Source organism: Balaenoptera acutorostrata, chromosome 13, assembly GCF_949987535.1.
Source record: "Balaenoptera acutorostrata chromosome 13, mBalAcu1.1, whole genome shotgun sequence".
Classification (NCBI taxonomy): Eukaryota; Metazoa; Chordata; class Mammalia; order Artiodactyla; family Balaenopteridae; genus Balaenoptera; species Balaenoptera acutorostrata.
Window position 1 is genome coordinate 35,404,004 of NC_080076.1, and position 21,290 is coordinate 35,425,293.

The window sequence follows — 21,290 nt, forward strand, 5'->3', positions numbered from 1 at the left end:
TCTAAAAAAAAAAAAAATGGTCATGAAGAACCTAGGGGCAGGACAGGAATAAAGATGCAGACCTACTAGAGAATGGACTTGAGGACACAGGGAGGAGGAAGGGTAAGCTGGGACAAAGTGAGAGAGTGGCATGTACATATATACACTACCAAATGTAAAACAGATAGCTAGTGGGAAGCAGCCGCATAGTACAAGGAGATCAGCTCGGTGCTTTGTGACCACCTAGAGGGTTGGGATAGGGAGGGAGGGAGAGAGGGAGACGCAAGAGGGAAGAGATATGGGGATATATGTATATGTATATATATAGCTGATTCACTTTGTTATAAAGCAGAAATTAACACACCATTGTAAAACAATTATACTCCAATAAAGATGTTAAATAAATAAATAAATAAATAAAAGGGAGACTAAAAAAAAAAAATACTGTGTATTACAAGTCCAATCATTACACTTGTTAGAATTAAATGAAAGCAAATAAGATCAAGTAACAACAGCTAACATTTATTAGTGCTCAGTACTGTCCCACAATATGTTAAAAACTAAATATTTTATCTCATTTATATTTAGTCTTCACAGTAACTCAAAAAAGTAGATATAACCCTTATTCCTATTTAAAGATGAGCAATTCACAGCTTAGTAAAGGTTAAGTAGCTAATCTGAGATCACAAGTAAACAAGAGACACAAGTGGAATCTGAATGAAAAATGGTCTCCAAAGCCATGATTTTAATCACATCTCCATTTTTAGTTCTTGATCCATGTAAAGGGTTTTAGAGCTATTAAAGCACTTTATACATGTGAGGAGATTATTATAGTTATTATCATTATTCCTCATAATGGCACTAGTAATAATGACAGCTTCAACCTAGTAACATAATTCTTAAATCTCCAGCATTTAGAAGTGTGTCTTCAACATAGCAAGTGATGATGGTGGAGATAGAGGACTTTTCCACATACTTAAAATAAAAATCTCAGTGAGCTCCTCTAAATTAATACCTCAAAACAAGTACCCATTCAATGCAGTGCATTCAATGTAAAATACTGTCTTTCAAGGGCAAATATTTCGGCAGGTCAAACAGTACAATAAAATAATTTAAAATAAATAGCCTCAATCCCATTTCACAAAATTATGTAACCAGAAGACTTCTTGTTATCTTAATCTCAATTGTAAAGGATTATTTTGTGATCATGATAATTTGTCAATGTTTATTCAAAACATACAGTGTAGCCAGCATAATCAAGTAATCCTGCAACTAGAAAGACAATGTCATGAGAGAAAGAGGAAGAGTCCTTTTAAGATTTCCCCATACTGAGAGAAATATCTCATAAAACTCTGTAGCTCCTTCAGGCTCCTTCATGGCTCACTAAGAAATTAATAACTCCTGAAGACTAATTTAATTTCCAAACTGCCTTAAAAAATGGTGTCCTGGATAGCAGACACAAGTATTATGGTTACCAGAAAGGTAATATGGTTACTCACCCATTACAAATTAGTAAATTGGTACTCTAGACCAGGGCTGCTCAATAGAACAGCAATAATGGGAATACTCCACACCTGCATTGTCTACTAGGTAGCCGCTAGCCACATGTGGCTATTCAGCACTTGAAATGTGATTATGGTAACACAGCAACTGAATTTTAAATTTAATTTAATTTTGATTAACTTAAATTGTCACATGTGAATTGTGGCTATTATCTTAGACAGTACAGTTCTAGATTAAAAATAACCCCTTGAATTGATTGGCATGAACCTATTCTCAAGATACTAATTTTTCCTGGATGAACTAAAAAAAATCCAGTTCCTATTGTTATAAACCTGAGTCTGGACCCTGGACCCAGAATGACCCCATGTAGGCATTCTGAGGGTCAGCCTGAAACATCACCACATCTTACCACAATTTCCCTGTAGCAATGCTCACCTATACACTCTGCCTAACATTCCCCACCCCATCTGCGTCTCACAGACCACAACACATTTTTCAAATAGTCATTGCTTTCTCTTTGCCTCCTCTTAATCAAATTGACAGAAACTAAAGCACATTCCAAAGGCATCAAGCAGAGCTGCTAAAATGAAAAGGAGAGAGTGGGGAAGCATGTTTTTGCACTAACCTTTCATGTCTAAAGACATGGATTCAAATATAAATCAAACACTAAAGCTTGGTAGTCACATCCAAAACCCCAGGTGGATATGTATCCTAGTCATAAAACTCTTACAATACGACAAGCTGAAAAATGGAGCAGATGGGAACAATGGGCAAATTTGCTCAATTAAGGCCCACAATCATTAAAAGGCCGGTCATGGACAATCAAAGAGTAATAAATGCCCAAGAGGTATGGGCTTTGATTATTTTCACAAATCAATTCAAACAGAAAGTTACTATGTTAGTAAAAAATTAATTAGGGAAATTTAGAGATGGGAAAGAGAAGATAATGAGGAAGATGGGGGAAAGAGTATATTTCAATATATTAATTTTCTTCCTGTTCCCTACTAAGTCTAAGAAATGCAAGTCATAAAAAATAAGAACTAAACTGAAGACTATTCAGTTTTTTTTAAAATTTATTTACTTACTTTATTTTATTTTTGGCTATGTTGGGTCTTCATTGCTTCCGCGGGCTTTCTCTAGTTGCGGTGAGTGGGGGCTACTCTTCGTTGCAGTGAGCGGGCTTCTCATTGCAGTGGCTTCTCTTGCTGCGGAGCACAGGCTCTAGGCGCGCAGGCTTCAGTAGCCGTGGCTCGTGGGCTCTAGAGCGCAGGCTCAGTAGTTGTGGCGCATGGGCTTAGTTGCTCCGCAGCATGTAGGATCTTCCAGGACCAGGGCTCGAACCCATGTTCCCTGTATTGGCAGGTGGATTCTTAACCACTGCACCACCAGGGAAGTCCCAAGACTATTCAGTTTTGTTTCCTTTTCTCACACTCAATTTTTCCTCAAAGGAAAACTAGGCATGTCCACAAAATGATGTAAAATCATTAGAGGTTAATTCCACTAAAACTATTCTGAAAGGATTTGACTTTTTAAAAAATGTTAAACCTAGAAATCAGTCTTTTAAAATTCAGTTATTCATACTGCACTTATAATTTAACTTTCAGTTCTATCAATAAGTCAGAATAAGAATATTTAGTACAGCTTGAGTTTGAGGTTCTTTGCTTAATAATTATCAAACACTGTCTCTTTATAGGCCATTTAAATAGCTCATCTTCATTTCACAGCCCTCTTGTCCTATTATCCCCAAGCAGCCAGGACTAAAGCAGTTCTTTAACTGAATAAACTCTCTTAAATTGCAGTTTGAAAATCATCACTATGCTATTTATTTTGGCTCATGGTTACAATTCATGGTAACTATGCTTTGCTATTATTAAGATTAATATACACTTTTTTACTCTTAAGCCACCTTTCTCAACAATTAGAAACAGAGTAAATTCACTGGAAAAATCAAAGTACAACAAGAAAGAAACCATTCAGTTCTAACCACTTAAACCTCATCTATTTGAATACTCATTTCTTTTCTTAAAATGATAGTGTGAGAAAATGAAGTATCTGTTCCTTTCATATGAAAATGGAAACAATAGCATAGACATTTTTTGCCAGGTTTTTAAAGAACCAAAAACAATTTCAAAATATTGTAATACTGTACCAAAGACAATTTCGAAAAGTTTTGAGGAAGAGAATGACAATCTAACTCGACAAACTTTTTAATGTGGAACCAGAAAAATGAGAGGAGGAGAGAAGGAGGGAGAAAGAGAGCTACTGTGGCATAATTTTAAGGAACAAACAAATACCAAAGTATAATTTTAAATTCAGAGTATACCAAGTATCAAAGTATACTCTCTCTGGTAAGTTTAGAAGTTAAGACCACAACAAATATCAAAGTATACTTTTTCTGGTATAAGGCAAGGGAAATACTAAGGAAGCCAGTCTGAAAAATTTAAGTAAAGAAGCAGGCACTAACCAAAAAAGAAAAACAACAAAAACAAAATCTAAGAGCACAGCCATATCATTCACATTAGGCAGGTCCTGAACGATGCTTTACTCTAGGCATATGTATTACAGATGAAAAGGAATGGCATGAACAACGATTCCACAATTGCCAACTGATGACTGCATGTTGTTTCTCTATTAAGGTGGTAACTATAAAATCCAGGTAAATAAAAAATCCCAATTATTTACTATTTCAGTACTTTTAGAATCATAGAATATAAATAGTTACGTGGGACCCCAAATATCATCCATTCTAACCTTCTGATTTTACAGGCTTAGAAATTATTTTCCCAGAGCTGGCAGGATGGCCAAATCTCTGCCTCATACTACAATGTTCTTCCCACTGAAAAGTGCTTCCAAATGCCCAAGCTTCCAATTTCATCAAACCAAAGTATCATTTATAAAACACATTCATCTTCAATAGCAGCAGGGATATAACAGTTCTGAAACTTCAAACAGCATGACCAACTGCTGTACAGAAAAGAATGAAACATATTAGCCCAAGTGCCAAAAAATTTTAAAAATGCTTCCTTCAAAAGGAGAGCAGTTCCTTCAAAAATGCTACAAACATGATGACTTTTTCCCCTTAAGAAGAGTAATTATTGGTTTTAATGGTTTCCATTTAGTCTCTGGGGAACATGAGTTAAACACTAATGCAAGCTGTCACAGCACAGCAACCTCCGAAGACTCCACTCCACTCAGAAGTAAGAAATAGAATTCTATTAGGGAAAAAGAACTTTGAAAGGAGCTCATCTCCAATTTGCATAAGAAAGACTTATTCTCATTAATTTTTATCCCCATTTTAAAGATTTAGAAACAAATGCATAAATACTCACTTAAAAACTATTAGCCACCCTCGGTAATAGTCAGCATATAAATTTTAATACCTATCTCTTGAAAAAGTAGGATCCTACTTGCCATCCTCTCCAATATAAAGAATTTAGACTGTTGATGATTGCTACCGATCAACAAAACTGTTAAGAAGGCTTCTTCCCAATACCACATTTAGCTCTGCATATGCTTACTCATCATTTTGAGAGCTGCAAATGTACAATGATAATCAAAAGGATAAATACGAACCCAAACAACTCTTTAAGGAGTTATAGTTGCAACCATAAAAAAGCTGATGATTATCAAGTCACACCTTTTTCTCCTACTATAAAATTCAAAAGATAAAAATGAGAAATGTATACTATAACATTGTGCTACATTAAAAAGTCCATTTCAAATTCCAATGCTGCATTTACTGCTCTTTGAAAAATGTCAATCAGTTGTTACAAAAATTATTTCTGAACTCTGCATCAAAAATAAATGGGAAAAAATTAGGAACATGTGAATAGAAGCCTATATAATTTGTTTAATATAAGAGAACCTAAGTGGATGAATTGTGCAACTATATAGCTTTATATTTCTTGACTCTGACCATTCCCCCTCAAATTCAGAATTTCATTATTATACGAATTATAACATTCATTCTCGGAGACCTTCAAGATGGCAGAGGAGTAAGACGTGGAGATCACCTTCCTCCCCACAAATACATCAGAAATACATCTACATGTGGAACATCTCCTACAGAACACCTACTGAACGCTGGCAGAAGACCTCAGACTTCCCAAAAGGCAAGAAACTCCCCACGTACTTGGGTAGGGCGAAAGAAAAAACAGAGAGAAAAGAATAGGGACAGGACCTGCACCTCTGGGAGGGAGCTGTGAAGGAGGAAAAGTTTCTACACACTAGGAAGCCCCTTCACTGGCGGAGATGGGGGGTGGCAGGGGGGAAGCTTCGGAGCCACGGAGGAGAGCGCAGCAACAGGGGTGCAGAGGGCAAAGCAGAGAGATTCCCACACAGAGGATCAGTGCCGACCAGCACTCACCAGCCTGAGAGGCTTGTCTGCTCACCTGCCTGGACGGTTGGGGGCTGGGAGCTGAGGCTTGAGCTTCGGAGGTCAGATCCCAGGGAGAGGACTGGGGTTGGCTGCGTGAACACAGCCTGAAGGGAGCTAGTGCACCACAGCTAGACGAGAGGGAGTCCGGGAAAAAGTCTGGAACTGCCTAAGAGGCAAGAGACTACTGTTTTGCGGTGCGCTAGGATAGGGGATTCAGAGCACTGCCTAAATGAGCTCCAGAGATAGACGCCAGCTGCAGCTATCAGCGTGGACAACAGAGACGGGAATGAGACGCTAAGGCTGCTGCTGCAGCCACCAAGAATACTGTGTGCAAGCACAGGTCACTATCCACACCTGCACTCCCAGGAGCCTGTGCAGGCCGCCACTGCCAGGGTCCCATGATCCAGGGACAACTTCCCTGGGAGAACACATGGCACGCCTCAGGCTGTTGCAACGTCACCCCTGCCTCTGCCGCTGCAGGCTCGCCCCGCATTCTGTACCCCTCCCTCCCCCCAGGCCTGAGCGAGCCAGAGCCCCCTAATCAGCTGCTCCTTTAACCCCGTCCTGTCTGAGTGAAGAACAGATGCCCTCAGGCGACCTACATGCAGAGGCAGGGCCAAATCCAAAGCTGAACCCAAGGAGCTGTGAGAACAAAGAAAAGAAAGGGAAATTTCTCCCAGCAGCCTCAGGAACAGTGGATTAAATCTACACAATCACCTTGATGTATCCTGCATCTCTGGAATACCTGAAGAGACAATGAATCATCCCAAAATTGAGGCGGTGGACTTTGGGAGCAACTGCAGACTTGGGGTTTGCTTTCTGCATCTAATTTGTTTCTGGTTTTAGCATTTAGAGTTTATTATCATTGGTAGATTTGTTTATTGACTTGGTTGCTCTCTTCCTTTTTTTACTTTAATATATAGATGTATATATCTTTTTCCTTTTTCTCCTTTTGTGAGTGTGAATTTGTACGTTTCTTTGTGTGATTTTTGTCTGAATAACTTTGTTTTTACCATTTGTCCTAAGGTTGTTTCTGTTTTTTTTTCTTTTTTTTTAATTACTTTAAAATTTTTTTAATTTTAATAATTTAAATTTTTTTTTTATTTTAATAACCTTATTTTATTTTTTTCTTTCTTTCTTTTTTTTCTCCCTTTTCTTCTAAACCATGTGGCTGACAGGGTCTTGGTGCTCTGGCCGGGAGTCATACCTGTGCCTCTGAGGTGGGAGAGCCGAGTTCAGGACATTGGTCCACCAGAGACTTCCCGGCTCCAGGTAATGTCAAACAGCGAAAGCTCTCCCAGAGATCTCCATCTCAACGCTAAGACCCAGCTCCACTCAATGACCAGCAAGCTACAGTGCTGGACACCCTATGCCAAACAACTAGCAAGACAGGAACACAACCGCACCCATCAGGAGAGAGGCTGCCTAAAATCACAGTAAGGTCACAGGCACCCCAAAACACACCACCGGACACGGTCCTGCCAACCAGAAAGACAAGATTCAGCCTCACCCAACAAACATAGGCACCAGTCCCCTCCATCAGGAAGCATACATAATCCACTGAAACAACCTTAGCCACTGGGGGCAGACACTAAAAACAACAGGAACTAAGAACCTGCAGCCTGCGAAAGAAAACTCCAAACACAGTAAGTTAAGCAAACTGAGAAGACAGAGAAACACACAGGAGATGAAGGAGCAAGGTAAAAACCCATCAGACCAAATAAATGAAGAGGAAATAGGCAGTCTCTCTGCAAAAGAATTCAGAATAATGATAGTAAAGATGATCCAAAATCTTGGAAATACAATGCAGAACCAACAAGAAAGTTTTAACAAGGAACCAGAAGAACTAAAGAGCAAACAAACAATGATGAACAAAACAATAAATGAAATTAAAAATTCTCTAGAAGGAATCAACAGCAGAATAACTGAGGCAGAAGAATGGATAAGTGACCTGGAAGATAAAATAGTAGAAATAACTACTGCAGAGCAGAATAAAGAAGAAAGATTGAAAAGAGTTGAGGACAGTCTCAGAGACCTCTGGGACAACATTAAACGCAACAATATTCGAAATATAGGGGTCCCAGAAGAAAAAGAGGAAAAAAAAGGGACTGAGAAAATATTTGAAAAGATTATAGTGGAAAACTTCCCTAATATGGGAAAGGAAATAGTCAATCAAGTCCAGGCAGCACAGAGAGTCCCATAAAGGATAAATCCAAGGAGAAACATGCTAAGACACATATTAATCAAACTATCAAAAATTAAATACAAAGAAAAAATTAAAAGCAGCAAGGAAAAAAACAACAAATAACATACAAGGTAATCCCCATAAGGTTAAAAGCTGATCTTTCAGCAGAAACTCTGCAAGCCAGAGGGAGTGGCAGGACATATTTAAAGTGATGAAATGAAAAAACCTACAACCAAGCAAGGATCTCATTCAGCTTCGATGGAGACATTAAAACATTCACAGACAAGCAAAAGCTAAGTGAATTCAGCACCACCAAACCAGCTTTACAACAAATGCTAAAGGAACTTCTCTAGGCAGGAAACACAAGAGAAGGAAAAGACCTATAATAACAAACCCAAAACGATTAAGAAAATGGGAATAGGAACATACATATTGATAATTACCTTAAATGTAAATGGATTAAATGCTCCAACCAAAAGACACAGACTGGCTGAATGGATACAAGAACAAGACCCGTACATATGTTGTCTACAAGAGACCCACTTCAGATCCAGGGACACATACAGACTGAAAGTGAGGGGATGGAAAAAGATATTCCAAGCAAATGGAAATCAAAAGAAAGCTGGAATAGCAATTCTCATATCAGACAAAATAGACTTTATAATAAAGACTAGCACAAGAGACAAAGAAGGACACTACATGATGATCAAGGGATCCATCCAAGACGAAGATATAACAATTGTAAATATTTATGCACCCAACATAGGAGCACCTCAATACATAAGGTAAATGCTAACAGCCATAAAAGGGGAAATTGACAGTAACACAAACATAGTAGGGGACTTTAACACCTAACTTTCACCAATGGACAGATAATCCAAAATGAAAATAAATAAGGAAACACAAGCTTTAAATGATACATTAAACAAGATGGACTTAATTGACATTTATAGGACATTCCATCCAAAAACAACAGAATACACTCTCTTCTCAAGTGTTCATGGAACATTCTCCAGGATAGATCATATCTTAGGTCACAAATCAAGCCTTGGTAAATTTAAGAAAATTGAAATCGTATCAAGTATCTTTTCCGAACACAACGCTATGAGACTAGATATCAATTACACGAAAAAAAAAGTAAAAATACAAACACATGGAGGCTAAACAATATGCTACTAAATAACCAAGAGATAACTGAGGAAATCAAAAAATACTTAGAGACAAATGACTGAAAACACGATGGCCCAAAACCTATGGGATGCAGCAAAAGCAGTTTTAAGAAGGAAGTTTATAGCAATACAATCTTACCTCAAGAAGCAAGAAAAACCTCAAACAACCTAATCTTACAACTAAAGCAATTAGACAAAGAAGAACAAAAAACCCCAAAGTTAGCAGAAGGAAAGAAATCATAAAGATCAGATCAGAAATAAATGAAAAAGAAATGAAGAAAACAATAAAAAAGATGAATAAAACTAAAAGCTGGTTCTTGGAGAAGATAAACAAGATTGATTAACCATTAGACAGACTTATCAAGAATAAAAGGAGAAGACTCAAATCAACAGAATTAGAAATGAAAAAGAGAAGTAACAACTGACACTGCAGAAACACAAAGGATCAAGGGAGATTACTACAAGCCACCATATGCCAATAAAATGGACAACCTGGAAGAAATGGACAAATTCTTAGAAATGCACAACCTTCCGAGACTGAACCAGGAAGAAAAAGAAAATATAAACAGACCAAACACAAGCACTGAAATTGAAACTGTGATTAAAAATCTTCCAACAAACAAAGGCCCAGGACCAGATGGCTTCACAGGTGAATTCTATCAAACATTTAGAGAAGAACTAACACCTATACTTCTCAAACTCGACCAAAATATAGCAGAGGGAGGAACACTCTCAAACTCATTCTGTGAGGCCACCATCACCCTGATACCAACACCAGACAAAGATATCACAAAAAAAGAAAAGTATAGACCATATCACTGATGACCATCGATGCAAAAATCTTCAATAAAATACGAGCAAACAGAATCCAAAGGCACATTAAAGGGATCATACACCATGACCAAGTGGGGTTTATCCCAGGGATGCAAGGATTCTTCAATACATGCAAATCAATGTGATACACCACATTAACAACCTGAAGGATAAAAACCATATGATAATCTCAATAGATGCAGAAAAAGCTTTCAACTAAATTCAACACGTATTTATGACAAAAACTCTCCAGAAAGTAGGCATAGAGGGAACTTACCTCAACATAATAAAGGCCATATATGACAAACCTACAGCCAACATCGTTCTCGATGGTGAAAAACTGAAACCATTTCCTCTAAAATCCTGAACAAGACAAGGATGCCCACTCTCACCACTAATATTCAACATAGTTTTGGAAACTTTAGCCACAGCAATCAGAGAAGAAAAAGAAATAAAAGGAATGCAAATCGGAAAAGAAGTAAAGCTGCCACTGTTTGCAGATGACATGATACTATACATAGAGAATCCTAAAGATGCTACCAGAAAACTACTAGAGCTAATCACTGAATTTGGTAAAGTAGCAGACTACAAAATTAATGCACAGAAATCTCTTGTATTCCTACACACTAATGATGAAAAATCAGAAAGCGAAAATAAGAAAACACTCCCATTTACTATTTCAACAAAAAGAATAAAATACCTAGGAATAAACTTACCTAAGGAGACAAAAGACCAGTATGCAGAAAACTATAAGACACTGATGAAAGAAATTAAAGATGATACAAACAGATGGAGAGGTATACCATGTTCTTGGATTGGAAGAATCAACATTGTGAAAATGACTATACTACCCAAAGCAATCTACAGATTCAATGCAATACCTATCAAACTACCACAGGCATTTTTCACAGAACTAGAACAAAAAATTTCACAATTTGTGTTGAAAAACAAAAGACCCTGAATAGCCAAAGCTATCTTGAGAAAGAAAAACAGAGCTGGAGGATTCAGGCTCTGTGACTTCAGACTATACTACGAAGCTACAGTAATCAAGACAGTATTGTAGTGGCACAAAAACAGAAATATAGATCAATGGAGCAGGATAGAAAGCCCAGAGATAAACCCACGCACATATGGTCACCTTATTTTTGATAAAGGAGGCAAAAATATACAATGGAGAAAAGACAGCCTCTTCAGTAAGTGGTGCCGGGAAAACTGGACACTTACATGTAAAAGAATGAAATTAGAACACTCCCTAACACAATACACAAAAATAAACTCAAAATGGATTAAAGACCTAAATGTAAGGCCAGACACTATAAAACTCTTAGAGGAAAACGTAGGCAGAACACTCTATGACATAAATCAAAGCACGATCCTTTCTGACCCACCTCCTAAAGAAATAGAGATAAAAACAAAAATAAACAAATGGGACCTAATGAAACTTCAAAGCTTTAGCACAGCAAAGGAAACCATAAACAAGACCAAAAGACAACCCTCAGAATGGGAGAAAATATTTGCAAACGAATCAATGGACAAAGGATTAATCTCCAAAATATATAAACAGCTCATGCAGCTCAATATCCAAAAATCAAACAACCCAATCTAAAAATGGGCAGAAGGCCTAAATAGACATTTCTCCAAAGAAGATATACAGACTGACAACAAACACATGAAAGGATGCTCAACATCACTAATCATCAGAGAAATGTAATCAAAACTATAATGAGGTATCACCTCACACCAGTCAGAATGGCCATCATCAAGAAATCTACAAACAATAAATGCTGGAGAGGGTGTGGTGAAAAGGGAACCCTCTTGCACTGTTGGTGGGAATGTAAACTGATACAGCCACTATGGAGAACAGTATGGAGGTTCCTTAGAAAACTAAAAACAGAACTATCATATGACCCAGCAATCCCACTACTGGGCATATACCCTGAGAAAACCATAATTCAAAAAGAGTCATGTTCCACAATGGTCATTGCAGCACTATTTACAATAGCCAGGATATGGAACCTAAGTGTCCATTGACAGATGAATGGATAAAGAAGATGTGACACATATATACAATGGAATATTACTCAGCCATAAAAGGAAATGAAATTGAGTTATTTGTAGTGAAGTGGATGGACCTAGAGTCTGTCCTACAGAGTGAAGTAAGTCAGAAAGAGAAAAACAAATACCGTATGCTAACACATATACATGGAATCTAAAACAAAAAAGTTGTAAAGTGCTTGGCATTAAAACTTTCTCCAGACATAATAGAGTCATCCATAACTAATAAGATCACAAAGGAAAATTACATGTAGAAATTAAAAGAAAGTCTCTTAACAAAAGTATTGTAAAAGGATCTTTAAACAGTATCTAACATAGTACTTTTTGAACAGATATTCACAACATAAGTTACACTGTTGTGATTTAAGAATAGAATTGAACTTAGAAATACAAACATTAAATGAAAACACTTCATTAACACAATTTTAAAAGAAAGAGGTAATAACTCAGTCAATTTACAAAGAGAGAGGTGGGGTGGAGTGAGGGTAATTTAGACGAGCTAATATAAGAAATTTTCACTTTCAAACAATGTAAGAATCTCTAGCATGTAATAACACTTGCATCTTCAAGACAATGTTACCAAAAAAGTAGGTGGTCATCTTGAAGGTATCACCAAAAGCTCTACATTTTCAAATCTGTTGGAATTACAGACACAAAAGGCCACGTATTATATGATTCTCTTTATGTGAAATGTCCAGAATTGGAATATCTACAGAGATAGAAAGTAGATGAGTGGTTGTCAGGGGCTGGAGGAAGGAGGGAATGGGGAATGACTGCTAATGGGTACATGGTTATATTTTTGATAAAAATGGTCTAAAAGTAAACAGTGGTGATGATCGCACAACTTTGTGAATTCACTAAAAAACCATTAAACTGTACACTTTCCAAGGGTGAACTTTATGGTGTGTGAATTATACTTCAATAAAACTATTATTAAAAGATTAAATTTAAATTAAAAAGTAATCTGACAGAATTCATAATGTCAATTTATACTACAACAGATATCATTCAGAGCCTTCCACCTGTTCCAATAGCTTCTTTTTTACCTTGGCAAGGCGGCTCATCTGATCTTCTGAGAGAGTACTGCTTGTTCTGCCAGGAGTTTTTGTGGGCTCTGATCCATCTGCTTCCACGTTAGGCCAGACTTTCAAGTCGTGCATCCCTTGGCGAAACATGCTAGGCAAAAAGAGAATGTTCAGGACAGAATTAAATTAATGTAGTTCATTATGGGAAATTTTAGATTCGTAAACAGAGAGAATTCTACCAAGGAAATACATGTCTCTCTTGCCAAGCTTTAAGCCTCCAGTGGGCTGTAAAGCAATTAACCAAGCAACTAAAATCCATGTAACACTGTTTTTCACATGCCATTCTTTTCTCCTCCAAGCAGTTAGAACTATTACAGAGATTCTAAAGTTAAACTGGAAACAGAGAAGCATCAGTAATGGACCACATGCACTTCATCACTTCAGTGGAGATCTTAGAAACAGAAACCAAATTTCTACCCAGTGAAAGAATGTCACATTTACAATGACTGAAACCAAAATTAAAATAATTATATAACTTTCTACTTTAAGTGACAATTCAGCATAGTAGACAGTGGAGTTGAACTGCCGGGGTTTGGATCCCAGCTGTGCCATCTATTACCTACAAGACTTTGGGTAAGTTACTTAACTTCTCTGTGCCTCAGTTTCCTCATCTATAAAATGAGATTATAAAGAGTAACTGTATCTCACAGGGTTGTTAGAAAAATTAAATAAACCAGTACAAGTAAAAAGTACTTAGAATAGCATCTGCCACATAATAAGTATTTGATAAATGTTAGCTATTATTTTCCTTTTCACTGGGTTCAGGCTTATTTTTCACCCATCTTCTTTTCCATAAGAAAGATGTCTAAAAGGGAATACAACAGTGGATTCAGTAAGAGAAAATACCCATGTCTACAAATCAGAAATTTAACATATCGTTGGAATTCAGCCTGAGCTGGATGATCCTGCTTTAAAGTAAAAGACTACGTGACCTCTGATTGTCATGCTTCTGCTTCTTTCAAAAAGCTACCATGGGGCTTCCATGGTGGCGCAGCGGTTGAGAATCTGCCTGCCAATGCAGGGGACACGTGTTCGAGCCCTGGTCTGGGAAGATCCCACATGCCGCGGAGCAACTAGGCCCGTGAGCCACAATTACTGAGCCTGCGCATCTGGAGCCTGTGCTCCACAACAAGAGAGGCCGCGATAGTGAGAGGCCCACGCACCGCGATGAAGAGTGGCCCCCGCTTGCCGCAACTGGAGAAAGCCCGCGTACAGAAACGAAGACCCAACACAACCAAAAATATAAATAAATAAATAAATAAATAAATAAATAAAAATAAATTTTTAAAAAAAAGCTACCATGAAGACCCACAGTAAAGGTTGAACAAACTCATAAAAGGAGCTCTAGACAAATATGTTTTTTAAATATGCTGTCAAGTTTCTGAGTTTTGTTTTTTTGAAGAGGGTTAGAGATAGTCTTCTGTTAGTGTGTTCTCTTTTTTTAAGTGTTGTTTAACAAGGCCTTTCAAACAATATAAAGTCTATTCAAACAGCATCCTCCCAAAGCTGAAAGGCCAAGCTGTCAATTGCAATGAGAATAAGACTAGAAGTGTGTGCAGGTGAGTAGACAAGTCCAAAGACTACCATATTAAATAATTTTTTAATTAGGTACACGATGGATATAGTGATGCATTTTTCCCATCTTTAAAACCACTGTACTTAACTGTAAAAGGTTCACATTAATTTTTTTTTTTTTTTTTTTTTAAAGGATTTTTCTTATTTATTTATTTATTTATTTTTGGCTGTGTTGGGTCTTCGGTTCGTGCGAGGGCTTTCTCCAGTTGCGGCAAGCGGGGGCCACTCTTCATCGCGGTGCGGGGACCGCTCTTCATCGCGGTGCGCGGGCCTTTCTCTATCGCGGCCCCTCCCGTTGCGGGGCACAGGCTCCAGACACGCAGGCTCAGCAATTGTGGCTCACGGGCCCAGCTGCTCCGTGGCATGTGGGATCTTCCCAGACCAGGGCTCGAACCCGTGTCCCCTGCATTAGCAGGCAGATTCTCAACCACTGCGCCACCAGGGAAGCCCTCACATTAATTTTTAAACCATTATTATCATGATCTGACCAATGGAAAATTTCTTAGCAGATTTTCCTGAGGTAATAAAGAGAATTTTCACTGAATATTATGTAATGTATGTAAGTAATGATGCCATAAACATTTAGATTGGAAACTATAAAGGACAGCTACAAGCTGATGAGCAGTATAAGATTAAGAACCAAATATGTTAAGGTCTCTAAGGTTGGCAATAAACAGGTAATATTCAGCAACTATATCTGCAAAAGCTTACTTTATAGGCCCAACACAAAATGTACTGACTGGTTGTGAAGAATCAATACACCCAATATTTATCTATCATGTTAAAGATCAAAAAAAAAGTGTTATTATTTAAAAAGCCTTTATAAAGTTCATTTTCTTTCCCTTTCAACTGAGAGACATTCAACATCAAGCAGACCTTAGTCTCTAAGAAACTGGGTACAGTGAGGTCATAATACCACTTTCAATGAATATCCTTAAATGTACCTTCAGAAACAGCAGAAAGCTTCCCTTCCTTCTCTCCACTTCCTTACCCCCAAGTGAATAGTTTGGCTGAACTTAACTAAATCAAAAATAAGTACAGTTGGCAGGAAGTCAGTTTACTAAATGATTTAGGTGCCTTGGGATGGATCTGGAGAAGAGATTTAAGGATAGGGGACATGGAAGGTAGGGGTGATGCCAAGTGATTCAAATGATCAAGTGAACATATTACTTTCTCTTGACACTAATGGAACCTTTACAGAGAGAGAGTTACACAGCCTCCAGGTGGCAAGCCAGAAGATGCTCAGAGCATCAAGTCCATTTGGGAAATTAAGCCAAACAGGCAAGAAAGAAGAAAACAGTACAGCAGGATCTCCCTCAGACACAAGCAGAGGCCCCAGCAACAGCAGCTGTAGATGCTCCAGCTCCCAGTGCCAAGCCACTACAGCAACAACTGGCCTGACTTCAGAATTCACATTTGGAAAAAACATCTGCAAGAGAAATATACAGCTTGCGTATGATCCTTTGCCAATTCAACCTAATGATCAATCAATTCTTTAGCTACTTAGGAATCTCACAAGCTAGACTTTCAAAATGAGGACAGTTAGTTACTCCAGCCATATCCTAACAGATCTGTCTTTCGATTAACTACACTATTCTCCAAGAAGCACTGCTTCACACTGACTCAAGTATACAAAACAGGTATTAGCAAACAGCAAGAGTTGGTAGTCACAGGACTCCCGATACTATAACACAGCTATTAGACACTTTGAGGACCACTTTTAAAAAGCTAGTAAGTCCATACCAGGACTATTTAAGGAACAAGGTGGGGTACAACTGGTGTTATTTCATTGCCTAAGAAACATTTGAGGAAATGAAGGTCTAAAGCAGCATTTCCCTAAGTCATGAGAACTGTGGTGGCACATGACATGATTTTTAATGGTAGGTGGAAAAAAATTTGCACAGGCTTCCTGCTGAGATCACACAGAAGACTCATGTTACTTTCTCACCATGAATGTCAGCAACACCATGCAGAGAAGCAGCTGTGACCCAGCAGTACAAGTGGATGTCTGCACTCTTGTTATAGCACCCGGAACATCCTGAATATCATATTCTTCCACAATCCAAAGGTGCACAGGAAGTCCAGTATCCTGCGAGGGAATGCCTCGGCTTGTCTCCACTGCACCCCAGTTAGCCTTCAAGGGAAGGCCCCAGGACACAGAGAGAAAAATGAGTTATTTTAATTTCATAGGGCTTCTCAGATTTCCTTTTTCTGAGGTGCAGGTCACTATAAGCATCAGCCTAGAGGGAACAGTAGGTGATCTAACATGAGTCATTATACACACACATACACACAATGATTACTACTGATTTCACGTACTTTATAAAAACTTGCCAAAGGCCAAGTAAAACAGTGTCACAAATGTCAATCTGAGAATTGATTTGGCTGTAGGCAGGTCATTTCACTGTACTTCTGTGGAAATTTCTATTGTCTCACACCTATAGTCTAGTCAGATTGTCTCCTGAAACTACATCCTAGGGTCAATGAAAATGTATCGATATATGAGTGTTAAAAGAGGTGTTTCCATGAGGGAAACTCCCACTGTTATTTCAGAAGGTAAACCACTAATGAAGAGGCCAGGAGTAAAAACCAAGAAGTCTATCTGGCTGTTTCTCAAGAAGATTTAACCACTAAGACTACAGTAAGAGTAATAAACTGTTCTGCATTTTTTTCTATATGGCAAGCAAATTCCACCCTGGTAGAGAAAGTAAAAAGGTACAAACACTCCAGAAAAGAAACATACTGATTTTGTAATATGTCCATTCTACTATAACATGCCATTTTATCAGAAACCATATTTAAAACTGGAGGCCATGATGTCTCAGACTATGTCTAAATTATTGTTCCTGCATGGATTTCAATAATAAATATTTCTTTAATTGGTACATTAAAGTAAAATACCTACACATTACTAAGCAATCAAGCTATTCTAAATGAAATTATATCTACATTTTATTCATGAGTTGAAGCTTTTCTGAGACATCCTATCCTGAACAGAAAAATTCAATATTGTAAGGATATCAATTCTCTCTGTAATTCACATATATAATTCAATACAGTTTCCCAACAAAATAACAATGAGCTTTTTATTTTTAACTGAGGAAATAATATTAATATTTATCTGATAAAATATAGAGACTATCCAGAGAAATTCTGAAAGGACTATGAATGAAGAAGATTATCCGTCTCTAATATTAAAACATTTTATAATTAATAGTACTCAAAACTAACAAGAATAGTACAGAAATAATGACAGCTAATATTTACTGAGCACTTATTAAGCTCATTACATGTCTTTAGTAATTTATCATCATAAACTACTCTGTGAGGTAAATACTAATATCTCATTTTACAGATAAGGAAACTGAGGCATAAAGAGATTAAATAACTTGCCCAAGGGTACACAGATAATAAGCAAAAGAGTCAGGTTTTAAACCCAGACAATCTAGTTCTACCTGCCTTCCTAACCACCACTGGTTTATAAAAAACTGATAAATTCAACATCATAATTTAAGATTCATGAGCTGCAAGTAAATAAGCAACAAACAAATATATGATAATTCAAAAGAAAATGTCAAACAGGAGAAACAATATGTGTGACATGTAACACACAAAGGGTTAATTTCACTAATCTACAAAGACCTCTTACACATTAATAAGAAAAATGACAACTCAAAAAAAAAGGCAAAGAATTTTAAGGTATGTGAATTATACCTCAATTTTAAAAAATGGGCAAAGGATATGAAAAAGCAATTCACAGAAACATAAACACAAATGTAAAGGGAAATATCACAATACGATCATCTTCACTCATATTTAATGATGTGAAAATTAATTTAGGAGATAACATTTTTCAATTTTAAAATGGGCAAAAATTAAGAAGTTTGATAATACCTAGATTACGGTCTCTACCATTTGATACCTAAAGGAACTAGGACTTCTTTCAGAGAGTCCAGGTCTGGGGCAGGAAATTTCCCAATGAGCCTGGAATAGCTTGTCTCCAGAAAATAAAGAAGCTACCAATGACTACTGCTGTACTATACTGTCAAAAGAACATGGAATCAACTTGAAGGGGCTCCTACTGACCAAAAATTGGAATTTTTGAGAATTATAAAGAATAAAAAGAACAATGGATTGAAACATTTCAAAACTGTTTAAAAGTTCATGATAAAACTAAAGAACAAAAAAACCAAAAAACCATCAATCATCACTTTCAAGGTTACCAAGGCACCAACCAATTCATTCTTAAAATTGTTAAAAGAGAAAAAAATTAAACATTCATCTGCCTTTCCTATATGAACTGTATACCAAGGTAACTCAATATATGATGAAACATCATGTTTTTTAGAGAAAAATTCCTATTAATAAACATAGAAAGAATAGAATGTCAACAATTTTCTTAAGATGAAGAGTGATCTCTCTGTTCAGGAGAAAAGGGATAGAGAAAAAACACCCTAAAGGACTATCATGTTTTTGTTTTTGTTTTTTTTTACAATAAACTTCTATTATCTGTAAATTTTTAAAAACAAAATTAACTTTCCTATTATAATCATTACCATTACAGCAAATTAGTGCTTTAGTACTTTTTAAACCCTGTTTGTCCTTTTTGTCACTATTATGACAAAGCAGAAAAACCCTACAACAAAGCAGTTACAGTATATGACAAATAGCCTTTTTTTCCTAAAAATAAGGTTCCAGTTTCCAATGACTATTTCCTAATAGAAATCTCATTACCAATCATTAACAGTAGAGAAATAAAAACTGTGTTTTTTAATTAATCTATCTGCATCTCCTGAAGGAAATACGTGTCAACTTCAGTCTCAAGTACTATGGAATCATATGTATCCAACAGGTTTCACTTCCTAGCACAGAGAACCAGACTGGGCATAAACTATTAAGGTCAAGAAAGAAAAGGGCCAGAAAGCAACAACATTTCCATAGGAAAAGAAAACGCTTACCCGTATTTTCCAAACAGCGAAACTGTTGTTCCTCCCACAGGCACTGCCTTTCCTGGTCCATACACGTCCCATATAGTCAGGGCCACTTGCGCATTCCTGGGCAGGTCGGGGTATTTCACAGGCAGTTTTAGCCATTCATTCCAGCTATGGAAATAAAGTCAACAAAAACATAAAGCTAAGGAAAGAAAGTCAACATAAACATATGTGTATAACTTTCTTTTAAATTAACAAACCATACAAGAAGGTTTGTCCAGAGAAAATGTCAAAAGATTAAGTTAGTAGTACAAAAAATAACGTGGCACTTACCTCAATTTTGCTCTAGGTAACTTCTATTTTAAATATAGGCATATATGTATTTTATTTCACTTCACTTTATTGGGCTTTGCAGATATTGCATTTTTTACAAATTGAGGTTTATGGCAACTCTGCATCTAACAAGTCTATGGGTACCGTTTTTCCAACAGCTTTTGCTCATTTCATGTCTATCACATTTTGGTAATTCTTTCAATATTTCAAACTTTTTCATTATTAATATATTTTTTTATGGTGATCTGTTGTAAGTGATCTTTGATGTTACTACTATGACTCGCTGAAGGCTCAGATGATAGGATTTTTTAGCAATAAAGTAATTTTTAATTAAGGTATGAACACTGTTTTTAGACACAATGCTATTGCACACCTAACAGACTACAGTATAAAGATAACTTTCATATGCATTGGAAAACCAAAAAAATCGCTTTATTGCAATACTCGCTTTATTGTGGTGATCTAGACCTGAACCTGCAATATCTCCAAGGTATGCCTATAGAACACATGAAAAAAAATATTTTGAAAAACAAAGCTCATGAAAAATAACACTGGTAAATTCTTTAATCAAGAAACTCAGACATCAAGGATTTACTGTATAGCACAGGGAACTATAGTCAATATCTTGTAATAAAATATAATGGAAAAGAATAAGAAAAAAGATATATACATATATATGTATAACAGAATCTCTTTGCTATATACCTGAAACCAACATAATATTGTAAATCAACTACACTTCAATGAAGAAAAGAAAAGAGAAACAGACAATATCACTAAGACACAAGGAATATAATAATGGCTAATAAAAATCTGGGAAAACACATAAACCTATTAGAACCAAAGTTGTTTTAGAACTAAACTGTGATTTTTTTTCTGTAAGCATTCTCCAGAACAGTTTTTTATTAAAAAAAGAAAGAAATCAGAATTACTCACATTATATTCAAAATGCTGCTAGGTATAATATGGTCCTATAATATATATCAGTATCTCAATAAAGCAGGAAAAAAACCAAAATTTTAAAGAGCTCAATGGAGACCATCCACTAACTTTGTAACATGAAGAAGTTACTAGACTGCTCTGGACAGGTATGCGACAACTTTTTACATGAGATTTTTCTTCCACTCAAGTTATTTCATTAATACCAATAATGCTTAGCTATTGTTTTTTTTAATGCTTTCAAAGCATATTTTTACATACGATTTCACTAAGGAATGTTTGTTCTTACTAACAGTAATGACAGCACAGCTCTCCCATTTTTTTTACTGTCTATTCACCTCTGCA

The 21,290-nt window shown here is 36.7% G+C and overlaps 1 protein-coding gene across 3 annotated transcripts in view; it reads right to left on the reverse strand.

The window, feature by feature from the left end:
• The window catches only part of PIK3C3 (phosphatidylinositol 3-kinase catalytic subunit type 3), a 160,036-nt gene that overhangs the window by 131,669 nt on the left and 7,077 nt on the right, over positions 1 to 21,290 (reverse strand). For all 3 annotated transcript variants that reach the window (XR_450203.2, XM_057526841.1, XM_007172783.2), the window contains exons 3-4: positions 19,701 to 19,844; positions 13,129 to 13,258 (exon numbers count right to left, since the gene is read on the reverse strand). Coding sequence is in view for 2 of the 3 variants with exons in the window: in XM_057526841.1 (XP_057382824.1) it covers positions 13,129 to 13,258; positions 19,701 to 19,844 (274 nt within the window). In the remaining variant the exon portion in view is untranslated. The remainder of the gene's footprint in view (positions 1 to 13,128; positions 13,259 to 19,700; positions 19,845 to 21,290) is intronic.